Source organism: Rhinoraja longicauda, chromosome 23, assembly GCF_053455715.1.
Source record: "Rhinoraja longicauda isolate Sanriku21f chromosome 23, sRhiLon1.1, whole genome shotgun sequence".
NCBI classification, from domain to species: domain Eukaryota; kingdom Metazoa; phylum Chordata; class Chondrichthyes; order Rajiformes; family Arhynchobatidae; genus Rhinoraja; species Rhinoraja longicauda.
This window is the reverse complement of record NC_135975.1, coordinates 26,108,274-26,136,245: the sequence shown is the minus strand read 5'-3', so window position 1 is coordinate 26,136,245 and position 27,972 is coordinate 26,108,274. Positions and strand designations below refer to the sequence as shown.

The 27,972-nt window shown below is 40.5% G+C and overlaps 1 protein-coding gene across 3 annotated transcripts in view; it reads right to left on the bottom strand.

The window, feature by feature from the left end:
- Positions 1–269: 269 nt before the first annotated feature.
- kif21a (kinesin family member 21A) overlaps positions 270–27,972 on the bottom strand; it is a 106,855-nt gene continuing 79,152 nt past the window's right edge. For 2 of the 3 annotated variants that reach the window (XM_078419879.1, XM_078419878.1), the window contains 11 exons: positions 27,102–27,156; positions 26,435–26,664; positions 19,583–19,702; positions 13,622–13,660; positions 10,076–10,212; positions 8,479–8,659; positions 7,648–7,812; positions 6,876–6,993; positions 3,439–3,609; positions 1,510–1,709; positions 270–1,371 (listed from right to left, as the gene is read on the bottom strand). In XM_078419879.1, the coding sequence (XP_078276005.1) occupies positions 1,278–1,371; positions 1,510–1,709; positions 3,439–3,609; positions 6,876–6,993; positions 7,648–7,812; positions 8,479–8,659; positions 10,076–10,212; positions 13,622–13,660; positions 19,583–19,702; positions 26,435–26,664; positions 27,102–27,156 (1,510 nt within the window). In that variant the 3' untranslated portion in view covers positions 270–1,277. The remainder of the gene's footprint in view (positions 1,372–1,509; positions 1,710–3,438; positions 3,610–6,875; positions 6,994–7,647; positions 7,813–8,478; positions 8,660–10,075; positions 10,213–13,621; positions 13,661–19,582; positions 19,703–26,434; positions 26,665–27,101; positions 27,157–27,972) is intronic. The other variant, XM_078419880.1, reaches the window with a different exon arrangement.

The window sequence follows — 27,972 nt, the reverse complement described above, 5'->3', positions numbered from 1 at the left end:
CTGATTTTCAGTAACTTCTACATACACTCCCCTCCCCTCATTTCTCTCCCCCCCCCCTCTACCTAATTAATTAATAGTCAGCTAATTAGTTCCACAGTTTGCAACTATGTATCCCTTTTGGGATTTCACCATCCCTAGCCAATAATTGGCCTGGTCTGCTGAGTTATTCCAGCATTGTGTGTCTATCTGAAAAATAAACATTGTTTAGCACATGGCGTAACTTTGTGGACTTGAATGCACAACTCTTTCCTTTTAATTCATGTCATATCATAACATAAAACAAATTGAGCACACATTTCTTTATTTGGCTATTTGTTTACAAGCAGCCCTAGATAGCAAATAAAACCTAAATCCGTTTCAAGTTGGTTATTTACATAAAATTTCAGAAGCTTGGTAAAATCACTATCATTCAAAATCTAAAGCTAAATAAAATATATCCCCATTTAGCTATCTACATTCTACAATCTCTGGAAATAAACCAGGTACAATTTAACACGTTCATCCCAAACTCACTATATACAGTGCATTTCCATTCCACATGAAATTTTCCAGTTAACTCTGAATGCAACTTATGCACATATTTCTCAACATTAGTACAGCAGCATTTTACCGACTCAACTGCAAAGGCAATTTCCTCTGGAAAGGAAAGCAGGCTGATGAGATTAAGAGTGTAGACTGAACAGTGAATGACAACACAGTAATGCTACAATGGGAGTATGCCACAAACAGTGCAAGACAAATTCTACTTCAAAGATTTAGTGCTAGAATGAGAATACTGCTGTATAAATAGATATTGCTAAATTCCATCTTTAAAGTAATGCAACAGCAATATTTCCAACTAGAAATGAACTCCATATACAAGAACAGACATGGTTGCAGCATCAATAAAATCTGCACAAACCTTTTGGGGAAATACCAAAGTACATAACGATTCCCATTAGCTGCATAGAACTATTTGCTGGACATGCTATTTGATGCAAACCTTACTGCTGCGGAAACCTCCTGCAGACTGAATACATTAAAAATAGCTCTGCAGAATGAAAAGCTTTTCACAATTTCTATTCACACAACACAAATCAGTCAAGTGCTAGGTAGATTATCTTATGGAGTTGCTCTTTTCTCTGATGGTACTGTGATGCTAATATGAATTTGACTGATGAGAACCAATTAAACACTCTAGAGCTTCCAGGTGGCTTCAGGCCGGTTGGAACTGCTTCCTCAATCACAGTAAAAGTGCTATACACCAATGGCCAGTGTTGCTTTGCTTTTTGTAGTGTTCAGCTGCTGTTAACATCATCGTTTATTTCTGCAGTTTCCAACATCTGTCCATCTGATTGTCTCGGAGTACTCCAAATTCTCACTGTTTGGTCACTGGAAGAAAGTTTTCATAGAAATAATTTATTAATGTTTTGATTACTCTGTACAAGGAATATTTTTGTTAAAGTTTGAATTGTCTATACAATGATAAAGATTGGTCTGGAAATCGTCACAGCCATTGTTTGTACTTACTCTGAAGCAGTAAAGATGTGAGTAGAGTTGGTACAAATGGCATTGATGGGACTGTCATGGCCTCTCATCTCCCCAAGTGGTGAAAAGCTGTCGACAGTCCAAAGCTTAAGGATGCCACCCCTGCAGCCACTGAGCAGAAACATCCGACCTGGGACAATTCCCAAGGCGCACACCCAATCTTTGTGAGCATTTGGAACTTGCTAAAAAAAACAAAAGTATGCCAAGACTTTGAATTTGAAATCTCTTAAATATATGATTTTGGAATGTACTCATGGTTTTGAACTAATTTAAAAATGAGCCGGCACAAAGGGCTGGAATTAACAATAATGTAATAAGAGGAGTAAACATATCATCATGGAGGACATCTGACAGGAACATGTAGGGTGCACACATGTGGATTTAAACTCCAAAATCAATAAGTTCGTTTCAATGATCTTACTCCTCTAATTGCTGTATTATAGTAACTTTTACGGTCTAACTAGTAGTTGTGCCACAGTGAATTCTATGCAGACAAGCTGAAAACTTGAACCTTGGTCAGTGAGTAGGTATTTCCTAAAACATAATTAGCAATAAGCTCTTCAGCTAAAAAACGACTTTTATTTTTAATGGTGTCTAATTCTCATTTAAAAATCTTCTACTATTTAAAATAAAAAATCTTTGCTTCTAAAAGTAGCAGGGTCGGAGAATCAAGAAGCAGAGGACATAGGTTTAAGGTTAGAGGGTAAAGATTTATTAGGAACTCGAGGAGGAATGTTATCCACAAAGGGTGGTGGGTAGGAAAAATAACTGCAGATGCTGGTTTAAATCGAAGGTAGACACAAAATGCTGGAGTAACTCAGCAGGTCAGGCAGCGTCTCTGGAAAGAAGGAATGGATGACATTTCGGGTCGAGACACTTCTTCAGACTGAAGGGTGAAACGAGCATGGAACGAGCTGCAGAGGAAGTAGTTGAAGCTGGCACAATAACATTTCCTTTCTTATACCAGCAATACACGGAGTTCACAAACAATTCTCACTAGCATCCTGGCCACTGAAATACCCACTGGATCTATCTTCATTAAAATCTGCACCCCTACATCCATGCTTTTGTTTCAATACAGGAGCTTTAGTGTTTCCTTATTCTAATCTTCCATTTCCAAATTGACTTTTCACACAGTTCCATGTTAAAGTCCCATCCAGTCCAATCTTCTTGGCCTGTGACCTTCGGTGCAGTACATCACACCATTACTTTTCTTCACGTAGATTCCAAGGCCGAGTTTAAAAAAATTATTTCCCATCCCACAACATCCTGAAGATATTCAATTTCCTCAAATTGATCATATAACAATAGGAATGAAAGCGCCACTCTCATCTCACACTATTCTAGAAAGAGAAAGACATCACCGGATTTGAGAGAAAGGGAAGTTTGGGGATTTAATAGCTAGGGAGGAATAGAGTGGTTAAAAATAATGTTTTTAAGCAGGGAGATTAAGACAATTTTGAAATGATCTAATTGATTATGCTGATAGAAACATGTAAAATAGGTGCTGGAGCAGGCCATTCGGCCCTTCGAGCCAGCACCGCCATTCAGTACGATCATGGATGATCACCTAAAATCAGCTTTTTCCCCAATCTAACTCTCTCTTGAAAACAAGTGATAAGCCCTTTGGAAAGGAAGTATTAAGGGTTATAGAAAACAGAACAAGGTAAGCGGACTAATAGGATAAACCTTTCAACGAGAGGGTCCTGTGTTGTATGATTCTATGCACCTTACTGGGAAAAGGATGTTGATCAAGGAGGTGTTCAGAAATATTGTAGTCTCGCCAAACAGACCATCATGGAGGAGACAAAGAGACCAGAGTTTTGAAGCAAGAGTAGAGGGAAGAGTAATCAAGATTTTCTCCTTTTGTTAGGACATGTAACTTACATGAACGCTGCTCAGTATTCATACCTGGAAGAGCTCTTGCTGGGCCATGTCCCACTTTTTTATTCCATTATCTCTTGATCCACTGAACAAGCTGTCGCCTACAATCGTGAGCGATTCAATTCCATCATAATGTGGTGGCTCAAAATTATGTGTGGGGCTGACAGTGCCAATGGCACCTTCCGTTACTTCAAACATCTGGAAAGAAAGTGGTGCAGGGTAACACATACAAGATTACGAAAGGTATCCACTGGGTGGGGCCAGCAATGGCTGCCTCGCCAACAGTCTGCCCCTTCCTTCTTTGTTGTTTGTTTGTATGTGTTTAATCTATGATTTCAGTGTTCTTTAGCTTGCTTTATGTGGGGGGCGAAGTTGAGGGAAACTTTTTCTAATCTCTTAGCTTGACGGAGATGCGATTTTTTTCTGTATCATATCTCCCTCCGTCTGCTCTGCAGCCTAACGTCGAGGAGTTAGCTGCCTTTGCTGGAGACCGACTTCGAGAGCTCCACCGTGGAAGCCTGCGGACTTAACATTGCGGAGCTCGCGATCCCTGTCGGGGGTCGACTTTGGGGCTCCAACCGTGGGAGCCTGCAGACTTTAATATCACGGAGCTCACGGCCTCTGATTGAGTCCGACTTCGACTGCCCCGATGTGGGAGTTTCGACGGCCCGATGCGGGAGTTTCGACGGCCGGCTGCGGGAGCTTCGATCGCCCCAAAGCGAGAGCTTCCACTGCCGGCTGCGGGAGCTTCGATCGCCCCGACTGCGGATGGTTCGATTGCCCCGACCACGGAAGAATAAAAGAGGAAGATTGGACTTTATTGTCTTCTATCACAGTGAGGAACATGAAATCTGCTGTGGTGGATGTTTATGTAACTTTTATGCAGTTGTGTGTCTTGTTGCTTCTTTTTTTAGTATGGCTGTATGGTAATTCGAATTTCATTGTACCTTAATTGGTACATGTGACAATAAACTGACTGAAACCTTGAGAACACCTCAGATTATTTAGTTCACAATTGTAAAATGGGGATGAGGATAGGTGATGGATATGGTTAAATGCTCAATGAAGAATACAGTTTAAGATGATTCTGCAAATGAGACCCACTCTTCACTTCACGTTGTTTCTATTCCTTTCACCTTTTCTGCAAATAAAGTTTATGGTGGTATCATTCATGCCTCTACTAATATGGTTACAACAGTGGAAGAGTACAAAAGCTGCATTCTCATTTGGGGTAAATTATTGTGATGTTCCTGTGCACCTGTTACCCTCGTCCTTCTAGATGCAGAACTCATGTGTGAGAGGTGCAGTTGAAGAAGCCTCGTGTTGTTACAATGCATCTTATGGATAGTGCAAATGTTTAGGAAAACTAGGGATGTTTCAGCACACTCTTGGGTGTGCCTTAGAGATGGCAGAAAAGCTTTGGGCACGCATGACGTCAGTCACCAACCACATAAAATACAACTTTGACATGCTTCTGCTGCCACAGTATTCACCGAATTAAGATTCTAAGCATTGTTAGTTTGATGGAATTCTCAATGCTGGTAATGTCATTGAATGTCAAAAGGAAGTGGTTAGTCTTTTGCTGAAGATTGCCACTGCTTGGTTCCTCTGTGGTCCTGCCGGTAGGCAGGTGCAAACAGGATTACTGGAACTGCAAAGAGAACTGTAAGCTACACAAACCACAAATAATTCCACTTCTGATTTAAAAATGAAGGGAGGTTAATTGCTGAAACAGCCAAAGACATGCCTATAATAACGTCCCAGGAGAGTCGCCCAAGTATTGAGAAGAATGACCTGCTACAATTTTGTCTTTGAGGCATGTCTGCCAGTGGAAAATTTCCCCCTCAGTTCCCATAAACAGATTGGACATTATTTAGTCATATGGGAGCTGTTCTTTTTGGGGAGAAGATGCATTGGAGATAGGACATATTTTCCACATGGTGCAATTGGTGCAGCTTAGTCAGAGGCATGGGTAAATTTGGAGCTCAAGTCTTTAATATTCTCAGCATCTAAAGCCTTCAATGTATAGGTTTACGTTTATTATTATCACATGCACTGAGAAATAATCGGTTTTGATTGTGAATGAATGGCTGTGTTTTGCATGGTATCCAATTAGATCAAATACGACACATAAATACAATTAAGTCAAACTCAAGTACAATAGATGGAGCAAAGGGGAAGACGCAGTGTAGAATATAATTCTCAGCATTGTAGTGCACCCGTTCATAGACAAAGTCCAATGTCCACAATGGGGTATGTGAATCTAGCTTTTGGAAGGACCATTCAGAAGCCTGGTAACAGAGGGTAAGGTGGTGTTCGAATCCGAGTGTGCACTCTGTCAAGCCTCTGTACGTTCTACCAGTCAGGAGCAGGGGAAAGGAGGAATAACTGGGGTGGGGCAGATCTTTGATTATGTTGGCTGTTTAATTTCTGGTGACCTTGGGCAGCGCTGTTCCCAAGCCAAGCTGTGATGCAATCCGACAGTACGCTTCCTTACGGTGCATCTGTAGAAGTTTATAGGAGTCACTGGAGACATGCCGAATTTCCACGGTCTCCTCAATACAGCAAACATCGTTATAATGGACCATAGTGGGGGAGGGTGAATGGTGTGTGTTATTGCTGAGTGCTTCCCAGAACAGAGTAAGGGATTATCATTTTCCAAGTATTGGACAACTGCAGATGTTGGTTAATACTCAAAGGGCAGAAAGTGCTGGAGTAATTCAGCGGGTCAGGCAGCATCTCTGGAGAACATGGATAGGCAAAGTTTCGGGTCAGGACCCTTCTAGACTCTGCTAGAGGTGGGGGGGGAGGGGGGGGAAAGAGGTGAGGATCGGCGGAATCATTAATTGCAGCCCGCGAGAAGCTGGAGTGCAGGTAAGGGTCGGCGGTGGTATTCTGGATGGGGCCACGTATGCTGTGTGGGGCTGCAGTGGCAGCAGTAGATCCAGGGTGGGAGTAGCCGATGAGACGGTCGGGCCTTCGTTCACTGCCTGGCTGTGAGGGAGCGTAGGTCTGGCGTAGAAATGGCCATGGAGGATGGTTGCAGATCTGTGTGGAAACAGCCAGAGCTGGTGTAGGCAGTCTGGCATGGAAGCGGCCGGGGAAGTGGTGCAGGCTGGGGATGGAGTCAGCAGTCTGGCCTGACAGTAAAGTTCGGTAGGCTCATCCGCTATAACCAAACTCCGTTATGAAAAGGTCCATAAAAACGAGATTTTACTGTACCTGAAATCCTGCTTGTTCTGAACTTCTATGTTGCAATAGGAACCGAGAGCCAGGAATTACTCTTTGTGCCTACTGCAACATGGAAGTTGAGTATGTCATGCTGTCAGCTGGTTCTACTCTCTGGAACTGCTAGCTAGCAGGCAGCAAAATCTGCCCAATATTACTTTTGTGTCAAATTTTGCAAGAGTAGTTGTAAAAATTTAAAGCTTGCTGTAGTTTTATTTTCATTGTGAAAATATTACCTTGATGTAGTGATCTTTGGACCCAGTAATAATCAAATCTTGTCCATTTGCAGTTTGGTCAACAGTAAGGCACATAACTGGGCCCAAATGTCCAGTCAACTTTCCAGTTGATTGAAACCTGAAAACAGAAAAAAATGCTCCATAATCATTGCATGCACACACTCCCTGGGTGAAATGTTTATAAGCAGCATTCACATGCCTCCCACTGACAAGAAGATAGATAATATTTTTCTCAGCTAACAGATATAAATTTAGATTGCCTTTTTTCACTGGCAAAATAAAATTGTTGACCCAATAATCATAATTTAAACCTGTATATTTTGTTGATTGATTTATCTTCGTTCTACATCAGGTCATGAAAACAGATTTTAATAAATCAAGTTTGACTGGATACATTCATAGTGAATTAGTTTTGTGCTAATTTAACATTATTCCAGCAACCCTAAATAGATAAAAGTTAGAAATTGCTAGAAATATTCTACTGGCCGGGTTGTAACATTGAAAAGATGACCGGAGATACTATTTCAGACCGAGAGATGCAAAATGACACTTCTATTTTTCTATATATATATTTCTCTCTCTCTCTCTCTCTATATATATATATATATAAACAGCATTTTCTGTTTCCATTTCAAATTTGCAACAATAGCAGTTCTTTTGTTTTCAAATATTTAAGGACAATTTACAGTGAATGTACAGGTATTTATTTTAATGTTCTGTTGAAATTGTCGACAAAACTTTAAAACATAGAATTCAAATGAACATAAAATACCTTTTGAGATCCCACATTCGCACAGAGTTACCAGAAGCAGCATAGAGGAACATGCCTGTGGAGTTAAGTGCAATTTGGTTTATCTGATTTTCTCCAGGTGAGATGGTAACTGTTCTATTTTTAGTGTTTGCACAAACATCCCCCATCGACCCCTGGCCCGATGACCTGAGAAACAAAAAACATATTTTTCATACTACATTAAATTGCAGAATTCTCTTACCTTAAATTTTATTACAAATATGACTGAACAGTGAGGCTCTGCAGTACTTGGAATGGAATACTTCACTGTCACATGTGACAAGGCACAGTGAAATTATTTGCTTGCATACCCAAGGTATGCAAATAGTCACCACAAATGGCACTGCCAAATTTACAAAATGTTGTAGGTTGGAGCACTGCAGTGTCCAAATGTTGACACCAGTTCTCAAGTGTCACTATGTTCTTTGTATATAACTATGTTTGTTTCTTTACTAAATTGCCATTTGGCAATCGAACTTTCAAAAGATGCAACACGAAGGCACAGCTTTTGTGGCTGTAACCACCCTCCCCTCTCCAACAAATAGCACAATTCTGGTTTTGCTTCAGGGTCAAATTGTCAAAATGCAATAACCTGGCCAAAAACTTTAAATCATTTGTCCAAAATCTCAAGATGGATTCAACATTACACATTAGAACCTTGCAGAGAATATTAGTACCTCAAAATTTATATTCAAGACAGCAAGGTATTTATAAATTATTTTAAACACAATTTCTAATCAAAAAAATCTTTTTAAAAATTAAGTCAACTTGTGTTAAAATATAGTCTTAATAATTATCAGAATGGATACTTACGTCAGTGTTCGGATACATTTGGCAGAATCTCGGATATCCCACACCTTAATATAAGATGTAGAAGCAGAAAATACCAAACTAGAATAACTGCAGTACTTGACTGATACCACATTATTAGGATGCCCACCAAGTGACATGATCTCTTGCCCCGTTACAAGATTCCATACTTTACACGTCCGATCTGTTAAAAGTTTGTAGAAAAAAAATAATGCAGTCAGCTTGCCATCTCTTTTATATGTTAAAAATTAGCAGATATATAGCTGAAAAATAGGAAATACTGTGAATAAATATCAGAGTGGGAATATAATGGAGTACTGAAGTTCAGGGTCAATGTCACAGGATGAGTAAACAGAACTAAAGAGTGGGGTTAACTGATGCAACAAACGGCAGAGGAACTGGAGAGTGGAAAGGATTTCCAAGAACATTTTCTCAATTCCAAAAGGTGAAGTTTTCAATCATTCGATCTACCAAAGGGACCGCCAAAGTTGGGCAGACATTTAGCAGGTGGAGGATTCTCTGCATACATAACAATTCAAATTATTCTACTTTATAAAGAAAATGGTGGCAGTTTCCTAAAACAAGACCATTTTTATAAAACAGAGTTGCATACTTGGTGCCAAATTATTTAAATTAAACACCCAATTCCTGGTGCAGCAGCTCAAATGATATAATACAGTAACTGTGGACCCTATCTACCTGGGGAAGTGTAAGGTGTTAGGAAGTGCAAGAAAATCTTGACAAAATTAGAGTGTGTGAATCCTTTTAAATTTAATGGAAGGACAACATTTTCTTTTCCATTGCCTTCCAGCAGCTAAAGGAGGATGATAGACAGTCCTATAAGTGGTCGGGACCACAGGTCATCAACCCTGGTGTTTGTCCCTGAAAATCAGGATAGCAGGCCCCAGGAAGAAGGGCTTGGAAACACAAGGAACTGCAAATGCTGCAATCTTGTGTACAACACAAAGTGCTGGAGTAACTCAGTCGATCAGGCCACATCGCTGGAGGACATGGATGAGCAACGTTTCGGGTCAGGATCCTTCTTCAGGTTCCTGCCCTTTGACCTATCTGATGAAAGGTCCCAACTGAAATGTCACCTATCCATGTCCTCCAGAGATGCGGCCTGAATTGCTGAGTTACTTCAGCACTTTATGGCCCCAGGAAGAATGGCTTTTTGGATAGGGAGTAACATTGTGATAGGAAGCGAGTCAAGGACCTTCCTGCTCCTTTTAGCCAAGCGCAGAGTAAACTAAAGATGCATTCCTTCTCAATTCAGATCACGATTCTTTCATCACTGTCTTTTTCCAAAAATCTTGGAATCCTGGTTGTCCGTTGTAGAGTTTGTAATAGGTTTTGAGAGTGTGCCGAAATGAGCCCAAATCATTTGCTCATGAGGCATCGCAGTTGTAATGGCAGGCTGTCTGATCCAATAAAACGGGATGGCGATCATGGTACTTTTCTTAAAATTTCAATGCCTTTCACCTATTGCTTGCGGTTGAGAGGCATCAAAATTGGGAGAGGGTCAGTGCTGTTGTGATACCAAGGTCTATGAATTTAGTGTAACCCATTTCTTCTTTCAGTTTGACCAATCTTTTCTTACCTTTTGCTCCAGTGAAAAGAAGATCATCTGTAGCATCTAGACAGAGCACTGCTTTGCTGTGGCCTTCAGCTACATGAGTACAGTAAAGAGGTGCACACCTATTAGCTTTGGAGCTGGGAAACTGGTTAATTATACCCCTAGGGAAAGAATGATAGGATAACACATTGAGTAATGTAAGTAAATGGCTATACAGTCTACCCTCGTTATTACAGACTTCTTTATAATGGATGTCTGTTACAGTGGACGAGATCTGTTGGAATGGAGGCTTCCGATTGCATCGGGCGGGTCAGGAAACATTGGCATTTTATGGATTGAATGGTCGCTCAGCCTGAACACACCATTCACGTTTGGAAACAATAAATATTTTGGTTTTGCTTCTAGTTTAATGAACTCAAATTGGCTGATCATCCTTTAATGTTAAAGTTGGTGGGCGGCCTCTCTCCCTGGAGCAGGTAGTGACGGAAAAATGGGATCCAAGGCTTCAGGAGTCGGGAGATTCATCCATCTGTGGAGCGACACAGTTGCACAGCTGATAGGGCCTGTTTCCATGCTGTATCTCTAAACTAAGCCAAATCTGAGAACACAACTTGTGTAAGGAGGAACTGCAGATGCTGGTTTAAACCGTAGACACAAAAAGCTGGAGTAACTCAGTGGGACAGGCAGCATCTCTGGAGAGAAGGAATGGGTGACGTTACGGGATGAGGGTCTCAACCCGCTGCGTTACTCCAGCTTTTTTGTCTATCTTCTGAGAGCACAACTTTATTGAATCGAGCTTCTCTCCCATTTCTGACACAGGGGCTGGTTTTGGAGATCTTTGCCGATCTTCCAAAACCACCCCATTGACTACTCTGTCATAGCAGACAATCGCCAATAATGGACACCACTGCCCCCCCCCACCCCCCAATGGTCTGGTATGACGAGGGTTAACTGTATTACATAATCATAGAAGCTAAGAACAGTAAAAAGTGGCAAAAAGTTCCACTGTTAACATTTTTAATAAATGAAACAAAAAGTTATCTTGGACAGTAATCTTATTTTACCTAAAATCAGATGGACATTTTGCACATATTAAATATAACAGTCATTTTCCACTTTACTGAAGTGTGATTGCTTATTTTTGGAAATTTCCTACCAAAATATGTCAATTTTCCTATTTGTCAACAAGCATGAACTTCAGAACAAAAATATGAGCATGACCGACCAATCAGCCCTTCTCTTCTATCATTTTACCAAGGCGACTGATGAGCTAAGATGTGCCTCAATGATCTTTTTCAAGATGTAGGCCACATTCTCTTTTCACTTTTCCCCCTCATGCCTCTTCTCATTAAGACCGTGGCTGGTGGCAGGTTACAATTTCATGGAGTACCCTCCAGGTAAATGTCACTGGTTCTTTTCTCTGTTTTTCTTATTTGGCTGCCATCAATTTGCAACAGGAATAGTAATGGGTTTACTATAGTAATGGGTTAAACCCTATTTAAAAGGGTTGTGGTTGAGAATAAACGGGTTGTTACAAACAAGGATATTACCTCAAAATTATAGACCATTGTAATCAGTATATCAATCATCAATTTCATGATGCAGGCAAGTAAAATAGATGGTATAATCGACAGTGAAAGTGGTTATCAAGAATTTGCAGCATTTTGAGTCATGCACACATGCAGCACAGAAACAGGCTTTTTTGACCCAAATCGGTCATGCTGACCAAGGTGCCCCATCTATGATAATCCCATTTCCAAATTGGCCAAATTGGCTGAGTAATGGTTAATGGAGTTTAATTTAACTAAGTGTTAGGTTTTGTAATTTGGGAAACGAATCAAAGAAGGATTTTCACTGGGAACAACAGGGCTCTTAGGGAATGTCGACGACCAGAGGGATGAGACTATAAATATATGATTCCTTCAAAGTGTTTCCGCAGATAGATATGGCGGTGAAGAAGCCTCTTGGTACACTAGCTGTCATCATCAGGAAAATGAATATAGAAACTAGGATAGTAGAAACAAGGAATTGCAGATGTTGGTTTACAAAAATGAAACAAGGTGCCAGAGTAATTCAACGGGTCAGACAACATGAATATGTGATGCTTCGAGCAAGGACCCTTCTTCAGGCTGGATCCACATCCAGGGGGTGTGGATAAAAGCTGGAAGAGAAGAGAGCAGGACAAAACTTAGCAAGTTGTAGATATATACAGGCGATGGTTGACGGAGGTTGATAGGCAGATGATTGGACTAAGGTCATAGATAAAACTACTAAAGGTGTGAGACAAGGGTAGAGGTGGAACCAGCAAATCGTGATGCCAGAAGCAGGAATGAAGGGGAGGGGTTGGTGAGAAATGGGTGTGAATCCAAGTAGGGCACAGGGAAGAGTTCTGAAAATTGGAGAATTCAAGGTTCATGCCATTGGATTGAAAGCTACCCAAGCAGAATAAGAGATGCTCTTCCTCCAGTTGGTATGCGACTTCACCCTGGCAATGGAGGAGACCCAGGGCAGAAAGATCAATGTGGGACTGGGAAGAGGAGATAAAATAGTTATCAACCAGGAGATCCACTGGGGCTTGGTGGACTGAGTGCAGGTGTTCAGCGAAACGGTCACCGAGTGTACGCTTGGTCTCACCAATGTAAAGGAGGCCATATTGGAAACACCGTTTTGAGGAGATATTACAATGTATATTCCAGTCATTCAGGACATTGGTGAGGCCACACTTGGAATATGCGTTCAGTTTTGTGGTGAATGCCTAGAGATATATTCCCATAATAGAGGAATCAAGAAATAGAGGGTATAGGTTTGTCAGAGGGAAAAGATTCAAAATAAACTCTAGGGCCTCCCAACTATTTCACAAAGATGGTGGTAGGTATATGGAACGAGGAGCTGTCAAAGAAAGTAGTTGAGGTAGACACATAACAATATTTCAAAAGATATTTAGATAGGTACATGGATAGGAAAGGGTTAAAGGGATATGGGCAAATGGGATTATCTTAGGTGGGGCACCTTGGTCAGCATGAACGATTTGGGTCAAAAGAGCCTGTTTCTGTGCTGCATGTGTGCATGACTCTAAAGTTAACCAACTAAACAATGATTTTTAATTCTCAAAAATTCCATCATTGCAGCAAATTTCGCTCATTCTTTTTCAGCTCGAAAGCCAACAGTTTTTTTTCTTCTGTTGGTATCATTAAATAACATGCACGGCTATGTGTGACATCACACCACACCATTAAACTTTTAGTAACAGAGGAAAAGCTTGAGCAGCTATGAATGGGTAAAGCCAACATTACTCTTCAGCAAACAAAGTATTTAAAAGTCCAATTAGTGCACAAAGCAAAGTAAAACTAAATTTGGCAAGCAACACCAAAAGCAGGTAAATCATCCAAGAGAGCGACAAAACCGATTTTTTGCTTGACACAAAAACACCCAATTTGCAAAGAACCACCCACAATATTTCAGTCCCGACATAAAACCGTTAATAGCACCAGTAGCATGCAAGATATATTAGAAGCAATGAACACCACTGTAATTATCTGTTTACTCTGAGCGACAACTTAAATGGTATACCTTTGTACCTCCGAAAGAGAGGAGTCGCTTTCATCTGACCTACAATAAAACAGTGATGGAATTGTGGAAAGATACAAAAGAGGAGATGTCAGTAGATTAAACTCTGCATTACTGAAACGTAGCACTCTCGTTGCTAATTACGATTTACTTTATTTTGGAAAACAAACTATGCATCATTTACATCAATGCATTTCATTTTTAAGTGCTGCAGAGTCCAATACCAAGATCCAAGAGAAAGGAAAATAAATTTAAAAAGGAGAAAGAGAAAGGAAATCAAGGAAAGGGACAAATACAAAGCACTATCTTCAGGGGCAAAAAAAGTCACCAGTATCAGATTTCATTATAACAGAATTTCAGAAAGAAACCAATTTGATGAACTGGACATTTGAAACTATGTTTGCTAATACCAGTAATTCTGCTCAGAGGCGAGGTTTTATGAAACTGCACTACACCACACACAGCAGCTTTTTAATTTAATTGGGGAAAAAAACAAGTCTAAAGTGATCTTTATTAATATTCAAAACGTGGCCTAACAACAACAAACAACTTGAAGGAATGTCCTGATCTAGCTTTTTGATCTATATCAGATCCTCTCTGTGGTGGTAATAAACAGACTAGCACAATAATATTAAGGAACCAAATGATGATTGAAAAGGCTACTTCCCCAAAACTGCTGGGACGATCTACAGTTCAACCACCACAAAACAGCTATCTCAATCTTGCAATGGTACAGACAGCTTTTCTTTTATTTTAGCTCTTAAAGCTTTTGGCCTGAAGGACAAAGCAAGGTAGATGGAGGAGCTACAGCTAAGGGAGCACGGTACAATTTGCGGAATTCTACCGTAAATAGAAAATGAATTAACTGCAGGTCCGTCCTCCACACCCATCTCCCCTCCCCCACTCCTCCCCCCTCATTCACCGCCCCCATGATATTTGCCCAGAGACAAATGTTGGCCAAAGATGAAAATGCTTAAAGATGTTTTACATATTCTAAGGAGTCAGATAGGGCTTAATTTACTTTCATGCCCCAAAGCATCACTATCCTCCATTTCACATTAAATGTTCTGAAACATAGGTTGAATCTCCAATCTTGCAATTCAAAAAGCATAAGTGTTGTCACTGTGTCAAGGCTGACATCTAATGGCAAAACTCGAAATTGAAATTCAGTAGGGCTGGCAGTAACCCATTTTGCTCACAACCAATACACGATATTCAAGTAACAAAGTTAAAATGGGGAATAAAATCTAAACTGTGAGGAGAATATAAGATTAAAAAATATTAAATAGTCAAATACTCCTCATTCAGTTTCAACCTGTACAAACCAACAAAGCCCCAGACATTATAAACCATCAGATCTTATTTACCTATTGCCACCAGTGGTAGTAATTTACATACAAGTGTGTAATAATATCACAGAACTTGAGGCTAGGTCCCCATTTCAGCAGCATTTTTAATACCAAAATTACCAGCAATGTACATTATGGATTACTCAAGTCCTCAGAGATCAAGTGTGTAAAAAATATTTCAGTTTGTCAATGCAGATTATGAATTTGTTATAATCTACCAATATCAACAGGCCTCAAAGATTTCCATATCGCATAAATGGCAATATAGTTTAACTTAAATGGTGTATGAAATCATGAGGGAAATTGATAGGGCAAATGCAGAGTGTTTATCCGGGGTAGGGAAAAGCAAGAGGAGGACATAGGTTTAAGTAGAGAGGGGAAGAATTTAGTAGGAACCTGAGGAGCAACGTTTTCACTCAAAGGATGGTGGGTATAAGCTGCCAGAGGAAGTAATTGAGACATACTAAAATAGCATTTGAAAAGACACTTGTTTAGGTATATGGATAGGAACAGTTGAGGGATACAGGCCGAATGCAGACAAATAGGACTAGCTTAGATAAGGCATCTTGGTCGACATTAACTAGTTAGGCTGAGGAGCCCATTTCTGTGCTGTATGATTATGACTTTATTTGAATGCAATGGTCAAAATTTTGATGCACTGATTTGTACCTACAATTTGTAGCAAAGCTACACAATTTCAAGTAAAATCCACAGATAACCTCTTTTGTACATATCATATCATATCATATATATACAGCCGGAAACAAGCCTTTTCGGCCCACCAAGTCCGTGCCGCCCAGCGATCCCCGTACACTAACACTATCCTACACCCACTAGGGACAATTTTTACATTTACCCAGCCAATTAACCTACATACCTGTACGTCTTTGGAGAGTGGGAGGAAACAGAAGATCTCGGAGAAAACCCACGCAGGTCACGGGGAGAACGTACAAACTCCTTACAGTGCAGCACCCGTAGTCAGGATCGAACCTGAGTCTCCGGCGCTGCATTCGCTGTAAAGCAGCAACTCTACCGCTGCGCTACCGTGCCGCCCGGTAGAAATTTTGAGAAATTCGTAAAGATATGGATGGTGATGAAAGAAAGGTCACTGGTCAGAATACGCAGGAGAAAGGCAGAGAGTTGGGAAGGACTGTTGTGTTGAATTGTACTTATTTTAATGCAAGAGGCCCAACAGGTAAGGAAGATGAACTTGGGGAGAGGATAGACACGCCTACCGGGATGGTGTTGCCATTACAGAAACCTGGTTAAGAGAGGGGCCTGGCTAATCTTCCAGGGTACAAATCGTGTCGCACAAATCTGATTGAGTTTTTTGAAAACGTGACCAAAAGGTTGATGAGGGCAGAGCTGTAGAAATTGTATATATGGATTTCAGCAAGGCATTTGACACCATAAATCACTCCATCCTCCTCACCCGACTTGAAACCACCTTTAACATCACCGGCACAGCCCTATCCTGGATCAAATCATACCTCTCCGACAGGCACCAGTTCATCTCCATTAATAACTGCAAATCCCCCACCGCTCCCATCCCCCAAGGTGTCCCCCAAGGTTCAGTTCTTGGCCCCCTCCTCTTCATCCTGTACCTGTTCCCCCTTGGTCAATTAATCCGCCGTCATGGTCTCAAGTTCCACTGCTTCACCGATGATATCCAGCTCCTCATCTCCACCAAGTCAATCTCCACCACCACACACTCGACCCTGACAAACTGCATCACTGAAATAAAATCTTGGCTTCAATCCAATTTCCTCAAACTCAACTGCGACAAATCTGAAATCATCATCATTGGTCCAAAAACGCTCACCAAATCCACCCAAAACTTCACCCTCAATATTGATGGTTTCCCAGTATCCACCTCCCCTCACATCTGGAATCTTGGAATCATCTTTGATCAAACCCTCTCCTTCGACAAACACATCAAACACATCACCAAGACAGCCTTCTTCCACCTCAAAAACATCGCCCGTCTCCGCCCATCCCTCTCCTCCACAGCTGCAGAAACCCTTATCCACGCCTTCATCACCTCCCATCTGGACTACTGTAACAGCCTCCTCTATGGTTCACCCTCAAAAATCATCAATAAACTCCAATACATCCAAAACTCCGCTGCCCGTCTACTCACCCACTCCCCGATCCGTGACCATATCACCCCCGTCCTTTACTCCCCACCCCCCAGAGAATCCAGTACAAAATCCTCCTCATGACCTACAAAGCCCTCCATAACCTGGCCCCATCCTACCTGACTGACCTCCTCCACAGACACACTCCCACCCGCACCCTCCGCTCTGCTGCTGCTAACCTCCTGTCCCCCCCCATCCGGACCAAACTCAGATCCTGGGGGGACAGGGCTTTCTCCATCGCTGCTCCCACACTCTGGAACTCACTACCCCAAACCGTCAGACTCCTCCTCACTCACCACATTCAAAACATCACTGAAGTCTCACCTGTTCAGCACTGCCTTCAACCACTGACCGTCACCTCACCTTCTTTCTCCTTTTCTGTTCGTTTACTTATTTATCTATTTATTTTCTTTTCTATGTGTTAGTAAACCCTGTAAAGCGTCTTTGAGTGTTTAGAAAAGCGCTATATAAATGTAATGAATTATTATTATTATTATTTGACAAATTTCCACATAGTAGGCTGCTCTGGCAGGTCAGATCACATTCAAGGGATTCGAGGAGAGCTAACTGACTGCACAGAAAAATTAGTTTAATGGAAGGAAGCTGAGAGTGATGGTGGAAGGTTGTTTTTCAGACTGGAGGCCTGTGATTAGACTCAAGGTTCAGTGCTACGCCCATTGCTGTTTGTCATTTAAATCAATGATTTGGATGAAAATGTACAAGGCATGATTAGTAAGTTTGCAGATTATGCTAAAATGGGTGGTGATGCAAATAGCAAAGATGGTTGTCAAAAATTGAAGCTGGGTCTTGATCGGTTGCGCAGGTGGGCTGAGGAATGGTTGATGGAGTTTAATAGAGAAATTCTGGGTTGCATTTCAAGAAGTCTAATCAGGGCAGGACCAACACAGCAGGGATCCAGGGAGTGTTGTAGAGCGGTGGGATCTAGGAGTAGGATCAAGGTACGTGGTTCCTTGAATGCTACTGATGAGAGACTGTTGATGTAATGTTGATGGTGCGCCTCAGAGATGGGTGCTCGGCCCATTACTGTTTGTGATTTATATCAATGATTTTGTGAGAATGTGTTAATGGAGTTTAATACAGGTATGTGCGAGGTGTTTCATTTTGGGAAGTCAAACCAGGGCAGGACTTTTAGTGACTGGTAGGGGCTTGGTGAGTGTTGAAGATCTGGAAGTTTTCCCATTGTTCCCTGAAAGTGGTGTAATAGGTAGATAGGATTGTCAAGAATACTTTTGGTACATTAGTCAGGAAAAATAATTTGGGATGTTATGTTACGGATGTACAGTTGGTGATGTCACGTTTGGAGCATTATTTTCAATTTTGGTCACTATGCTTTGGGAAGGATGTCATTAAGCTGGAGAAAGTGCAGAGAAGCTTTACGAGGATGATGCCAAGACTCGAGGGCCTGGGCTATAGGGAGAGGTTAAGCAGGCTAGAACTTTATTCCTTGGACTACAGGAGGTTGAGGGGTGAACTTATACAGATGTATAAAATCATAAGGGGGATAGATTGGTGAATGCAGATTATTTTACCCAGAGTAGGATAAATCAAGAAGTAGAGGACAAAGGTTCAAGGTGAGAGGGCGACGATTTAATAGGAACCAGAGGGGCTACTCATTCACACCGCATGTGGTGGGTGTATAGTATGATCTGCCAGAGGAAGTAGTTGAGGCATGTACCACAACAACATTTAAAAGGCTTTTGGATAGGTACATGGTTTGGAAAAGTTTAGAGAAATATGGGCTAAACCCGGGTAAATGGGAGTAGCATAGATGGGGCATCTTGGTTTGCATGCAGAAGTTGGGCCAAAGGGCCTGTTTCTGTGCTTTATGACTCTATGACAATGAAAGGCAAATTGAGACATACAAAATAAAAGGAAATTCAGAAGGGAGTTGAGAGAAGTGGATAATCCAAATTGCATGAGCTGAAGGTATGGAGGAGGCAAGGTACTCTCACATTTAAGTGATATCATGAGAAGCAAATGAAACATCTAGGTATGGAAGGCTGCAGGATTAGTATTTAATGTCTGGGCTGAAGAGCCCATTTCCATGCTGTTTGACATTACGACTATAAAAACCCAAGCTTTCACGGGACTATAACAGCATTTATATGGTACGAAAATGTTAATTAAATTTAACTCAAATTGCTGCACAATAAACTCTTCAATTATTTCCCAACTTCGAATCATATTGCAACGAGGTATACCCCACCCCACTCTATAGCATTAGAGTCCTGAGAATAAATTGGAAACAAATACAAGATATCCAAGATGGGCAGCAACATATTCTTGGTTGAATTGTACACTATTGCTTAAATCATCAAAGTGAAGTATTAAACAACTGCTTTCATAAAAAAAACATAAAGCTATGTAACAAAACGGTCATACATTTGCAAACAGAAAAAGTGAACTGTCACTAAAATTAAGTACAGAATTCATCTGAACTCTATCATATTACTCACAGCTTTTGTTCTTTAACCTTCAATTTCTCTCCTGCCAGGTTACCTCTGTCATACAACTTCCTCCTGGATAATGGTGAAGATTCAGGTATTTTTCTTTCTGCTGCTGATGATGGTCGAGAACTAAAACAAAACCAGACTTTATAAACTATAATATCATTATTCGGTATATCATCCAAGTTGGAAAATTCAATAGCAATTGGCAAAGCGCAAATGAACTGTGATGCTCTAGTTATATTTTAGCACTATCCTGCTTCTAAGATGCTTGCAAAATGAATCAAGAAAGTTGCACAAGAAAGTTAAATAATAATTCTCTTTGGGGTATTTCTCTTCGTGTCTTCAATAGACTATTAGTGGACTTTATCACAATTTATATTGCAAGTTAAAAAATAGTGTTACGGAAACTTTTTTTTTACCTTCGATTTGGTTCCAAGTCAAAATCTGTACTGGATGCTCCAAGGATTGGGGATCATTTCTGTATTTTTATTCTACAAACCAGCTTCTTGGACCTAAAATATCACACAGATAGATGCCCTCTACCTTTCATCACCATCATCTGCCTCTCAAAACAGCAGAATGCCGAGAGCGACCATCATAAAGCCAGAGTTAATTATTGCAGTAATACATGCAAGAAGCTCTGCATAATTTAAGCCAAATGCAGTAAGACTCCAGTAGAAAAGAATTGGACTGGAAACATAATAGCTAAAATAGCTAATTTATAAAACACTAGGAACAAATGCTCTATTCCAAAACATCATCTAAATTTAGCTTTCATTTTAATTTCACTTCATCTACTTTGCTAAATTTATTACAATGCAGAATGGGAATTGCAACTTTCTGTAAACAATCAAGAGAGAGCCAATTATTACTCAACGTATTCATTGAAATCTATCAGGATCCCACCCCAGCCGTTCCGTCTTCTCTCGCCTCGCTCCTGCTTAGCTGAAGGTACTAATGTTTGAAAGGACACACCATTAGACTCAGGAACAACAGCTTCTCCTCTGTTATGAAGCTTTGGAACGGACCTTCCATAAGCTCGGATACTGTCCAATTCATCCCCTATTGAGAATATTGGATTTTGTTGATTGAACTGATATGCTACAATGTGGCGAACTATATTCTACACTCTGTATCTTCCCCATTTGCTCCATCTATTGTGCTTGAGTTTGCCTTGATTGTATTTATGTATGGTATATCTGAATGGTTTGGATAGCATGCAAGTTAAAGCTTTTCATTCCATCTCGGTACATGTGACAATAATAATAAACTTAAACCTAAAAGGATGCATGATTACACCATCTTCATTTCAAAATTAAACAGGAAATAATAACAAGAAACGCTACAAAAATTAAATTAGGCTTCAACAGCAGGAACAAAAAAGTCTAATCAACTTTCCAAATCAATTTCATGAAAATTAACTTACACCATCGACATATGGCCAACATTAATTATATTTAAAATTGAATTTTCAATCTAAATATACTTTTATGCTAGATTGTGATCCTGCTCATACTTTCATTTTACTACATAAATGATTTAAAAAATACTGGAGTTATTGGGCTTTGATGAGATCTCATGATAATCCTGCAGTTAGAAAAAACACTGAAGTAGACACACTACTTGTTTTTACACTTAGAATAAAGTGAAAATTATGTTCTTTAGCAGCACATAAAAATTTGACTTTTATACCAATAAAGTAACGCACTGGACATTCTCTTGATCAAACTTTTTTCACTAATGATAACCTTGCAAAGTAACTCCAAGTTGTACAAGAATCTACAATCTGATTTCCCTCAATACTCCAAAACCTTTTTATTGTTCTGGCAATGTTAACAAATACATAATGAAAAGCTAAAACGGATCTTCAATTATCTCTAATCATTCATCCGACAGCAAAATACATACAAGAAATTGGTTTGTGGAATACAGAACCACATTTGAGTTGCATCTTAATCTTACTTTAAAAAAAAAATTAGCAGTCAAAAACCAAATATTAAAAGGGATCAGTGAGAACATTAGGAATTTGGGATGAAGATGCATTTGATGAGAAAACCCAATTGGCATAACTTTTTCCATCCTAAAATAATGCTACCTTCTTGCTAGTTTATGATCAATTGGATTTTTTCATCAAAGTTACTGTTCAAATTGACTTAAGTGTCTTGGATGTAGCGGTAGAGTTGCTGCCTTCCAGTATCAGAGACCTGGGTTCAATCCTGACTACAGTACCATCTGTACGGAGTTTGTACATTCTCCAAAAGAACGGGTGATTTTTTTCCAGGTACTCCAGATTCCTCCCACATTCCAAAGACGTGCAGGTTTGTAGGTTAATTGGCTTCTGTAAATTGATCCCAGTGTGTAAGATAGAAATAATGTATGGGTGGTGATTGATCAGCACAGACTTGGTCAGCTGAAGGGCCTGTTTCCATGCTGTATCACTAAACTAAGTGTCAGGCGCCCCAAAATGATACAGGAACTGGACCAGGTTAAATATATTCCAGAGCAGGCTAGCAAATATTATTCACTAAATTACTTATGAATCCAGTAATCTACTACAAAGAAGAAAATTTGAGTAAAGCAACATTTTTCCAAGCAAAAATCAACTTTACACATTTGGATACAATTCCAAATCTATTAGGCAGCTCCTCTGAGCTGAACTGTAGCAAGTGAAAAAAAAATCAGGATTCAAGATAAAGTAATCAGAGACAAATAACTGGATCAGAAATTGAACTCGCAATACTTCTGACAACAGTGCTGTTGAAGAGGATTTTAGATGGGCACATGGAGGTGCAGGGAATAGAAAGATTTGGATCATGTTGAGATCTGTTTAACTTGGCATCATCTTCTGCACAAACATCGTGGGTCTAAGGGCCTGCTCCTATGCTGTACTATATCAACACTGGAGTGCAAGGTGCTTCCACAATATCAGTGGTGTAACATGTGCAAGGTGATTATCTCTGCTCTGATGAGGGATGATTCAGATTAAAATAACACGATGGAAGCAAAAGAAAAGAATGGACAATAAAGACAAGCATGTGAAACACAAAATGGAAAAATATAGATAATGAGGTAGGGAAAATAAGTCACAAGAGTCATGGGAATAATTGGAAGAGTATTAAAATAATCACGTGTAATATAATAATTGAAAAAGATGGAACAGAAAGACGACTTGGCAAAAGATGCAAAAATTCTTTAACGTAAGCTAACTAGGCTGTGAGCAAGATTGGGGATTCCCTCTCTCTCCATCTCTTCCCCATCCAAGTTCTCAGACCAGTCTGACTGTCCTCCTTATTAAATTTTACATTGTATGTCTCGTTGACACCTTCCCAGAGCTAACAATTATCTACATTTTTCCTACATTTTCCTTGATCCTCGGCTCCTTTGATCTCTCGTTTTCACACCTTGCCTTTTCACATCTCTCGATTCCCCCTCCCCTGACTCTCAGTCTGAAGGAACTCAACCCAAAACGCCATCCATTTCTTCTATCCAGAGATGCTGTGTGCCCCACTGAGTTACTCCAACATTTTGTGTCTATCTTGGAGATGACTTAGTTGTATGCATTCGGAATTGGTTTATAGAGGACAGAGGGTTGTGGTGGAAGGTATTCTAGCTGGACGTCTGAGACGAGTGGAGTCCAGGTCAGTTTAGTTTATTGTCACGTGTACATGCTTTTGTTGCGTGCTAACCAGTCAGCAGAAAGACAATATACAAATAAAGTCGAGCGGGGACCTGTGCAAGGATCTCTGTCGCTTGAGATATATATTAATGACCTGGATGTAAATGTAGACGGGTTGGTGAGTCAGTTTGCTGACGAGGCCAAAATTGGAGGAGTTGCAGACAGTGAGGAAAGCTGCCAGGAGATGCAGCGGGAAAAAGATCAATATATCGGGGAAATGGCAGATGGCATTTATGTGAGGTGTTGCACTTTGGGAGGTTGAATGCAAGGAGAACATGTGCAATTAATGGAAGACCCTTAACGGTATTAATGTGCAGAGGGTTCGTGGAGTTCAAGTTAATAGCTCACTGCAGATGGTAGCACAAGCAGATAGGGTAGAAAAGAAGGCATATGGTATGCTTGCCTTCACTGCTACGAACATTGAGTACAAGAGTCAGAAAATCATGATGCAGCTTTATAGGACTTTGGTTAGAGCACATTCGGAGTATTGCATACAGTTCTGGTCACCACATTACAGGAAAGATGTGGAGGCTTTGGAGAGGGTGCAGAGGTGGTTTACCAGAATATTGCATGGTTTAGAGTGTTTCAGCTACAGGGAGAGATTGGATAGACTTGGATTGTTTTCTTTGGAACTTCAGTGGTTGAAGGGAGACTTGATAGATGTACAGTAAACCCTTGTTTATAACGGACCATGTGGGGGGAAGGGGGTATTGATGTCCATTATTGCCGATCGTCTGCTATAACCAAGTAAGGTATTATCATTGTTTGCAGTTAAACTGCAAATGATGGTTAATACACAGTACCGGAGTAACTCTGCGGGTCAGGCAGCATCTCTGGAGAACATGAAGTGGTGACTTTGGGGCCCGTCTTCAGTCTGCTGAGTTACTCCAGTACTATGTGTCGCTTCATCTTAAAACTAGGCGCCGATGCCGCTGGTCTGCACCAGCGAGCCCTGCTTCACTGTAGATGAGGCTCATGTTCTAGCCCCCTATAGGACGCGCTTTCTTTAGGATGCACTTGGCCACCGGGGGGGGGCTCACTCCCCCTCACCTGCTGCTTTGTCCGATCCCCCTCCACCTCCTCATCCCCTAGTCGCTGAAATTTTCCAAGGTATAGTATGTCGGCGTCATGGGGAGAAGGAGGCGGCGGTGGAGGGGGGTGGAAAGAGGACGAGTGGACAGAGTGACGGGAGAAGGGGGAGGTGGCCATTGAGGAGAGTGCAGCAAAGTGGACAAAGCAACAAGAAAAGGAGAAGGTGGTTGCTGTGGTGGGGGAAGAAGTGTACAAATCAATGGCCAACAGAAAACAGCTGTAGCTGATGGGAGGGGAGGGAGTCCCACTGTGACTGAACACATCCTGTCGGTAGCCGAGCCTGAATAAAGAGCCGTCTCCAGCGGCTACAACATGAGCAGCAACAACAGCCGTGTCACCTGGAGCATGTGGTGGCTGAAGGAGGGCTTGCTGATGCACTTTACGAGCCTGGGTGGCGTCGGCAGGTCTGCCTGCTGTAACCAAAATCCATTATTAAGGGGATCGCTAAAATGAGTGGTTATGATATATAAACTTATGAGAAGCAGTCAGAACGTTTTTACCCCAGGGTGCAAATGCCCATTCAACATTAGAGGACATAGCTGTAAGGTGAGAGGCGGAAAGTTTAATGGAGATGGGAGGGGCAAGTTTTTATTTTACATGGAGTAATGGGGGCCAGGAACACATTGCCAGGGGTGGTGGAGGCAGATACGATAAGCATGTGATAAGGCTCTTAGATAGGAACTTCGAAGTGCAGGGAACAGAGGAATATGGATCATGCACAAGCAGATAAGATCAGTTTAACTCGTTTGGCATAAACATTGCGGGCAAAGGACCAATTCCTGTTCTGTACTGCTCTAGTTTAGTTTATTATTGTCACTTGTACCGAGATAAAATGAAAAAAATGTTTCTATGTTGGCAAACAACTGGAAAAAGTGCAGCAGGAAAAAGATTAAACACGAGATGTTTAGGTAGATTATTTATGGTGCAACTGGTAGAGCTATTCCCTCATAGTGCCAGAGACTTGGGTTCAATCCTGACCTCGGGAGTTGTCTTTGTGGAATTTGGACGTTCTCCCTGTGACCTCGTGGGTTTCCTCCAGGTACACCCTCTCATATCCCAAAGATGCGAGTTTGCAGATTAATTGGCATTTGTCAAATTGCCCCTCGTGTGCAGGGAGTGGATGAAAAAGTGGGATAACATAGAACTAGGTGAATTGGGTGAATGGTCAGCGTTGACTCATTGGGCAGAAAGGCCCAATTCCATACTGTATATCTAAACTAAATAATGATTAGGGCACAGATCAGCATAAGAACAGGGCATTGATTTATTACTGGTATCATTGATTTCATTCTTAAATGAGTAAAGCAATTCAAAAAGACCAGCTAAGAGACAAAGGAGATTTCCAGAGATATTGGTAAAACTGGATTTCCATCCATATTGTTCCAATCCTAAGGTTTGAACAATATTGAAAAACAACTTTATGTCCTCATCTTTTTGTTTAGCCCAAATGAATGAAGGATAAGGACAAATAAAATGAAAATAAAACCAAAACTAATGCAAGATGAAAGGATACCGAGATGCCAAAGATATCCATCCGTTTTTTTCATGTAAAGGTGCATCGAGATAATGGGCAAAAGGAAAAAATGATGCAGTTGGTTTTAACCATAAGCAGGAGTACTGTGCATTTTCATTGGAGAGTTTAAGTGGGAATAAAAGCACCTGATTTTGGGTGGGTTGGGAGGGGGGCAATTTATAAAAAAAGTATTCCAATACTTGAGCAAACTTTCTTATCTTAAACTAGCTTTACATAACTTCAACAGGAAAGGGCAGTGTCTGTTATTTGCCTTAATATTTTTCATTGGATATAAATTAATAATGTGCTGCCAGATTTCATACTCAATGACTACATTTATTGTAATATTCAAAGGGAATTTTGGACAAGGTCAAACTCTCAGAATCTCAAATTGTAAGAGTTGTGAAGCTTTTGTAAATCAAGGATTTTTATTTAAGTGTGGGATGCATGCAATTATGTTGAACATAGAATACATTATTTTAATAACAATTAAGGAAAAGGACAGGAATGCCATAGTAGACTGATGCAGCATCATGCAACATGCTTGAGTAATTAGTGCACGTCAGGCAGAACTTACATGCTACTGCCATGTCTAAGGGGCAAGCCAGATGGTGATGGTATGATCTCTTTTTCCCTAGATGAAGCAGCATCAGCCTGCAAAGTCCCAAGGTCCTTCTCAATTTCTTGCACTTCTGCGACAGGCATTAATGGCACAGGCCGAGCAAGATCTCCTGTAACTATGTCTGAGGCAGAATCACTACTGTCAGCATAAAGCAACTCCATTTGTGTAGCTGTCCTCCTCCGTGCCTGTACAATAATGTGCAGAAACATTTACATTTCAATGCATTATTCAAGGTCAAGTTTCAGCAGAATACAATTAAATTGATTGTAAATGGTAATTTCAACTAACCACAATAAATAACTATTAGATTTAAACTAAGCATGTAATATTCAATCGACTTGGCAGTGTGGATTCAATTCATCACTAGTCAGACATGCTTGCATTAACAACAAGGAGCAATTTATGAACCAACAACAGACTTTACTGCAAATACTAATTATTATAAAGCTGTACATGAACCTGACAGGCAATATTGCTGATAATATTCTAGTTCTTTAAAAAAACTGTTGTTCAGGTGGTCTCTCCAGTCGGCAGCTGCATCCCAATGACTTTCTAATGATTCATACTAGGCACCAGTGGCTCTCTCACTAGTCATGCTGGAAAGTATAAAAGGGTCAAATACCTTATCCTTTGGTTTGATGTCACCTGCTACTCTCATAAGATCAGAAGTCAGTGAGCTGTGGAAATAAAAAGGTAAAAGCACTAAGACACGAATAAACCTTACTAGATTACGATTTCAATTAAGTTGTGTTCAAATTGTGCATTTAACTTATTCTGACCATTAATTTAACGGCAATCATTTATTAATTTAATAAGAAATTTAACATCCAATTAAATGACCATTGCAAACTACTACTATTTCAGTGAGCAGTACAAGTTCAAATCTCCTTTTTCTAACCAAGCGATAAAGAAATCCAGAATAAGATAACATTAAAATTATAAATAAGGAAAGCGAACCAACGAAAGGATTTGGTAAATTGAAGGGACCACTGTTTGAATTTGTATCAATGCGAAAAGCAAATCAATATTAACCAGAATAATGGGTTGTCAATCAAGGAAAAAAGCAAATATCAAATAAAGCAAGGCTAATAAAATCGAATTGATGCATTTCAGGGAGAATTAGGAAACTGGAGAAACAAGTAATTGTAGTGATGCAACAGTTTTAAAATAAAATCAGGGGAGATGACAATTTGAAAGATTCCTAAGTTAATAATACCCTAATGGTAATAATGCAAGTGTCAATAATGGATTACGCATGCTGTTAGTACGTAGTTTGTACATTCTTCTGCGACCGTGTGGGTTTTCTCTGGGTGCTCCGGTTTACTCCCACACTCCAAAGACATACAGGTTTATAGGTCAATTGGCTTCAGTAAAATTGTAAATTGTCCCCAGTGTGTAGTAATGCGAGTGCATGGGGTGATCGCTGGTCGGCGTGGACTTGGTGGGTCAAAGGGCCTGTTTCCGCGTAGTATCTCTAAAGTGTAAAGTAAAGT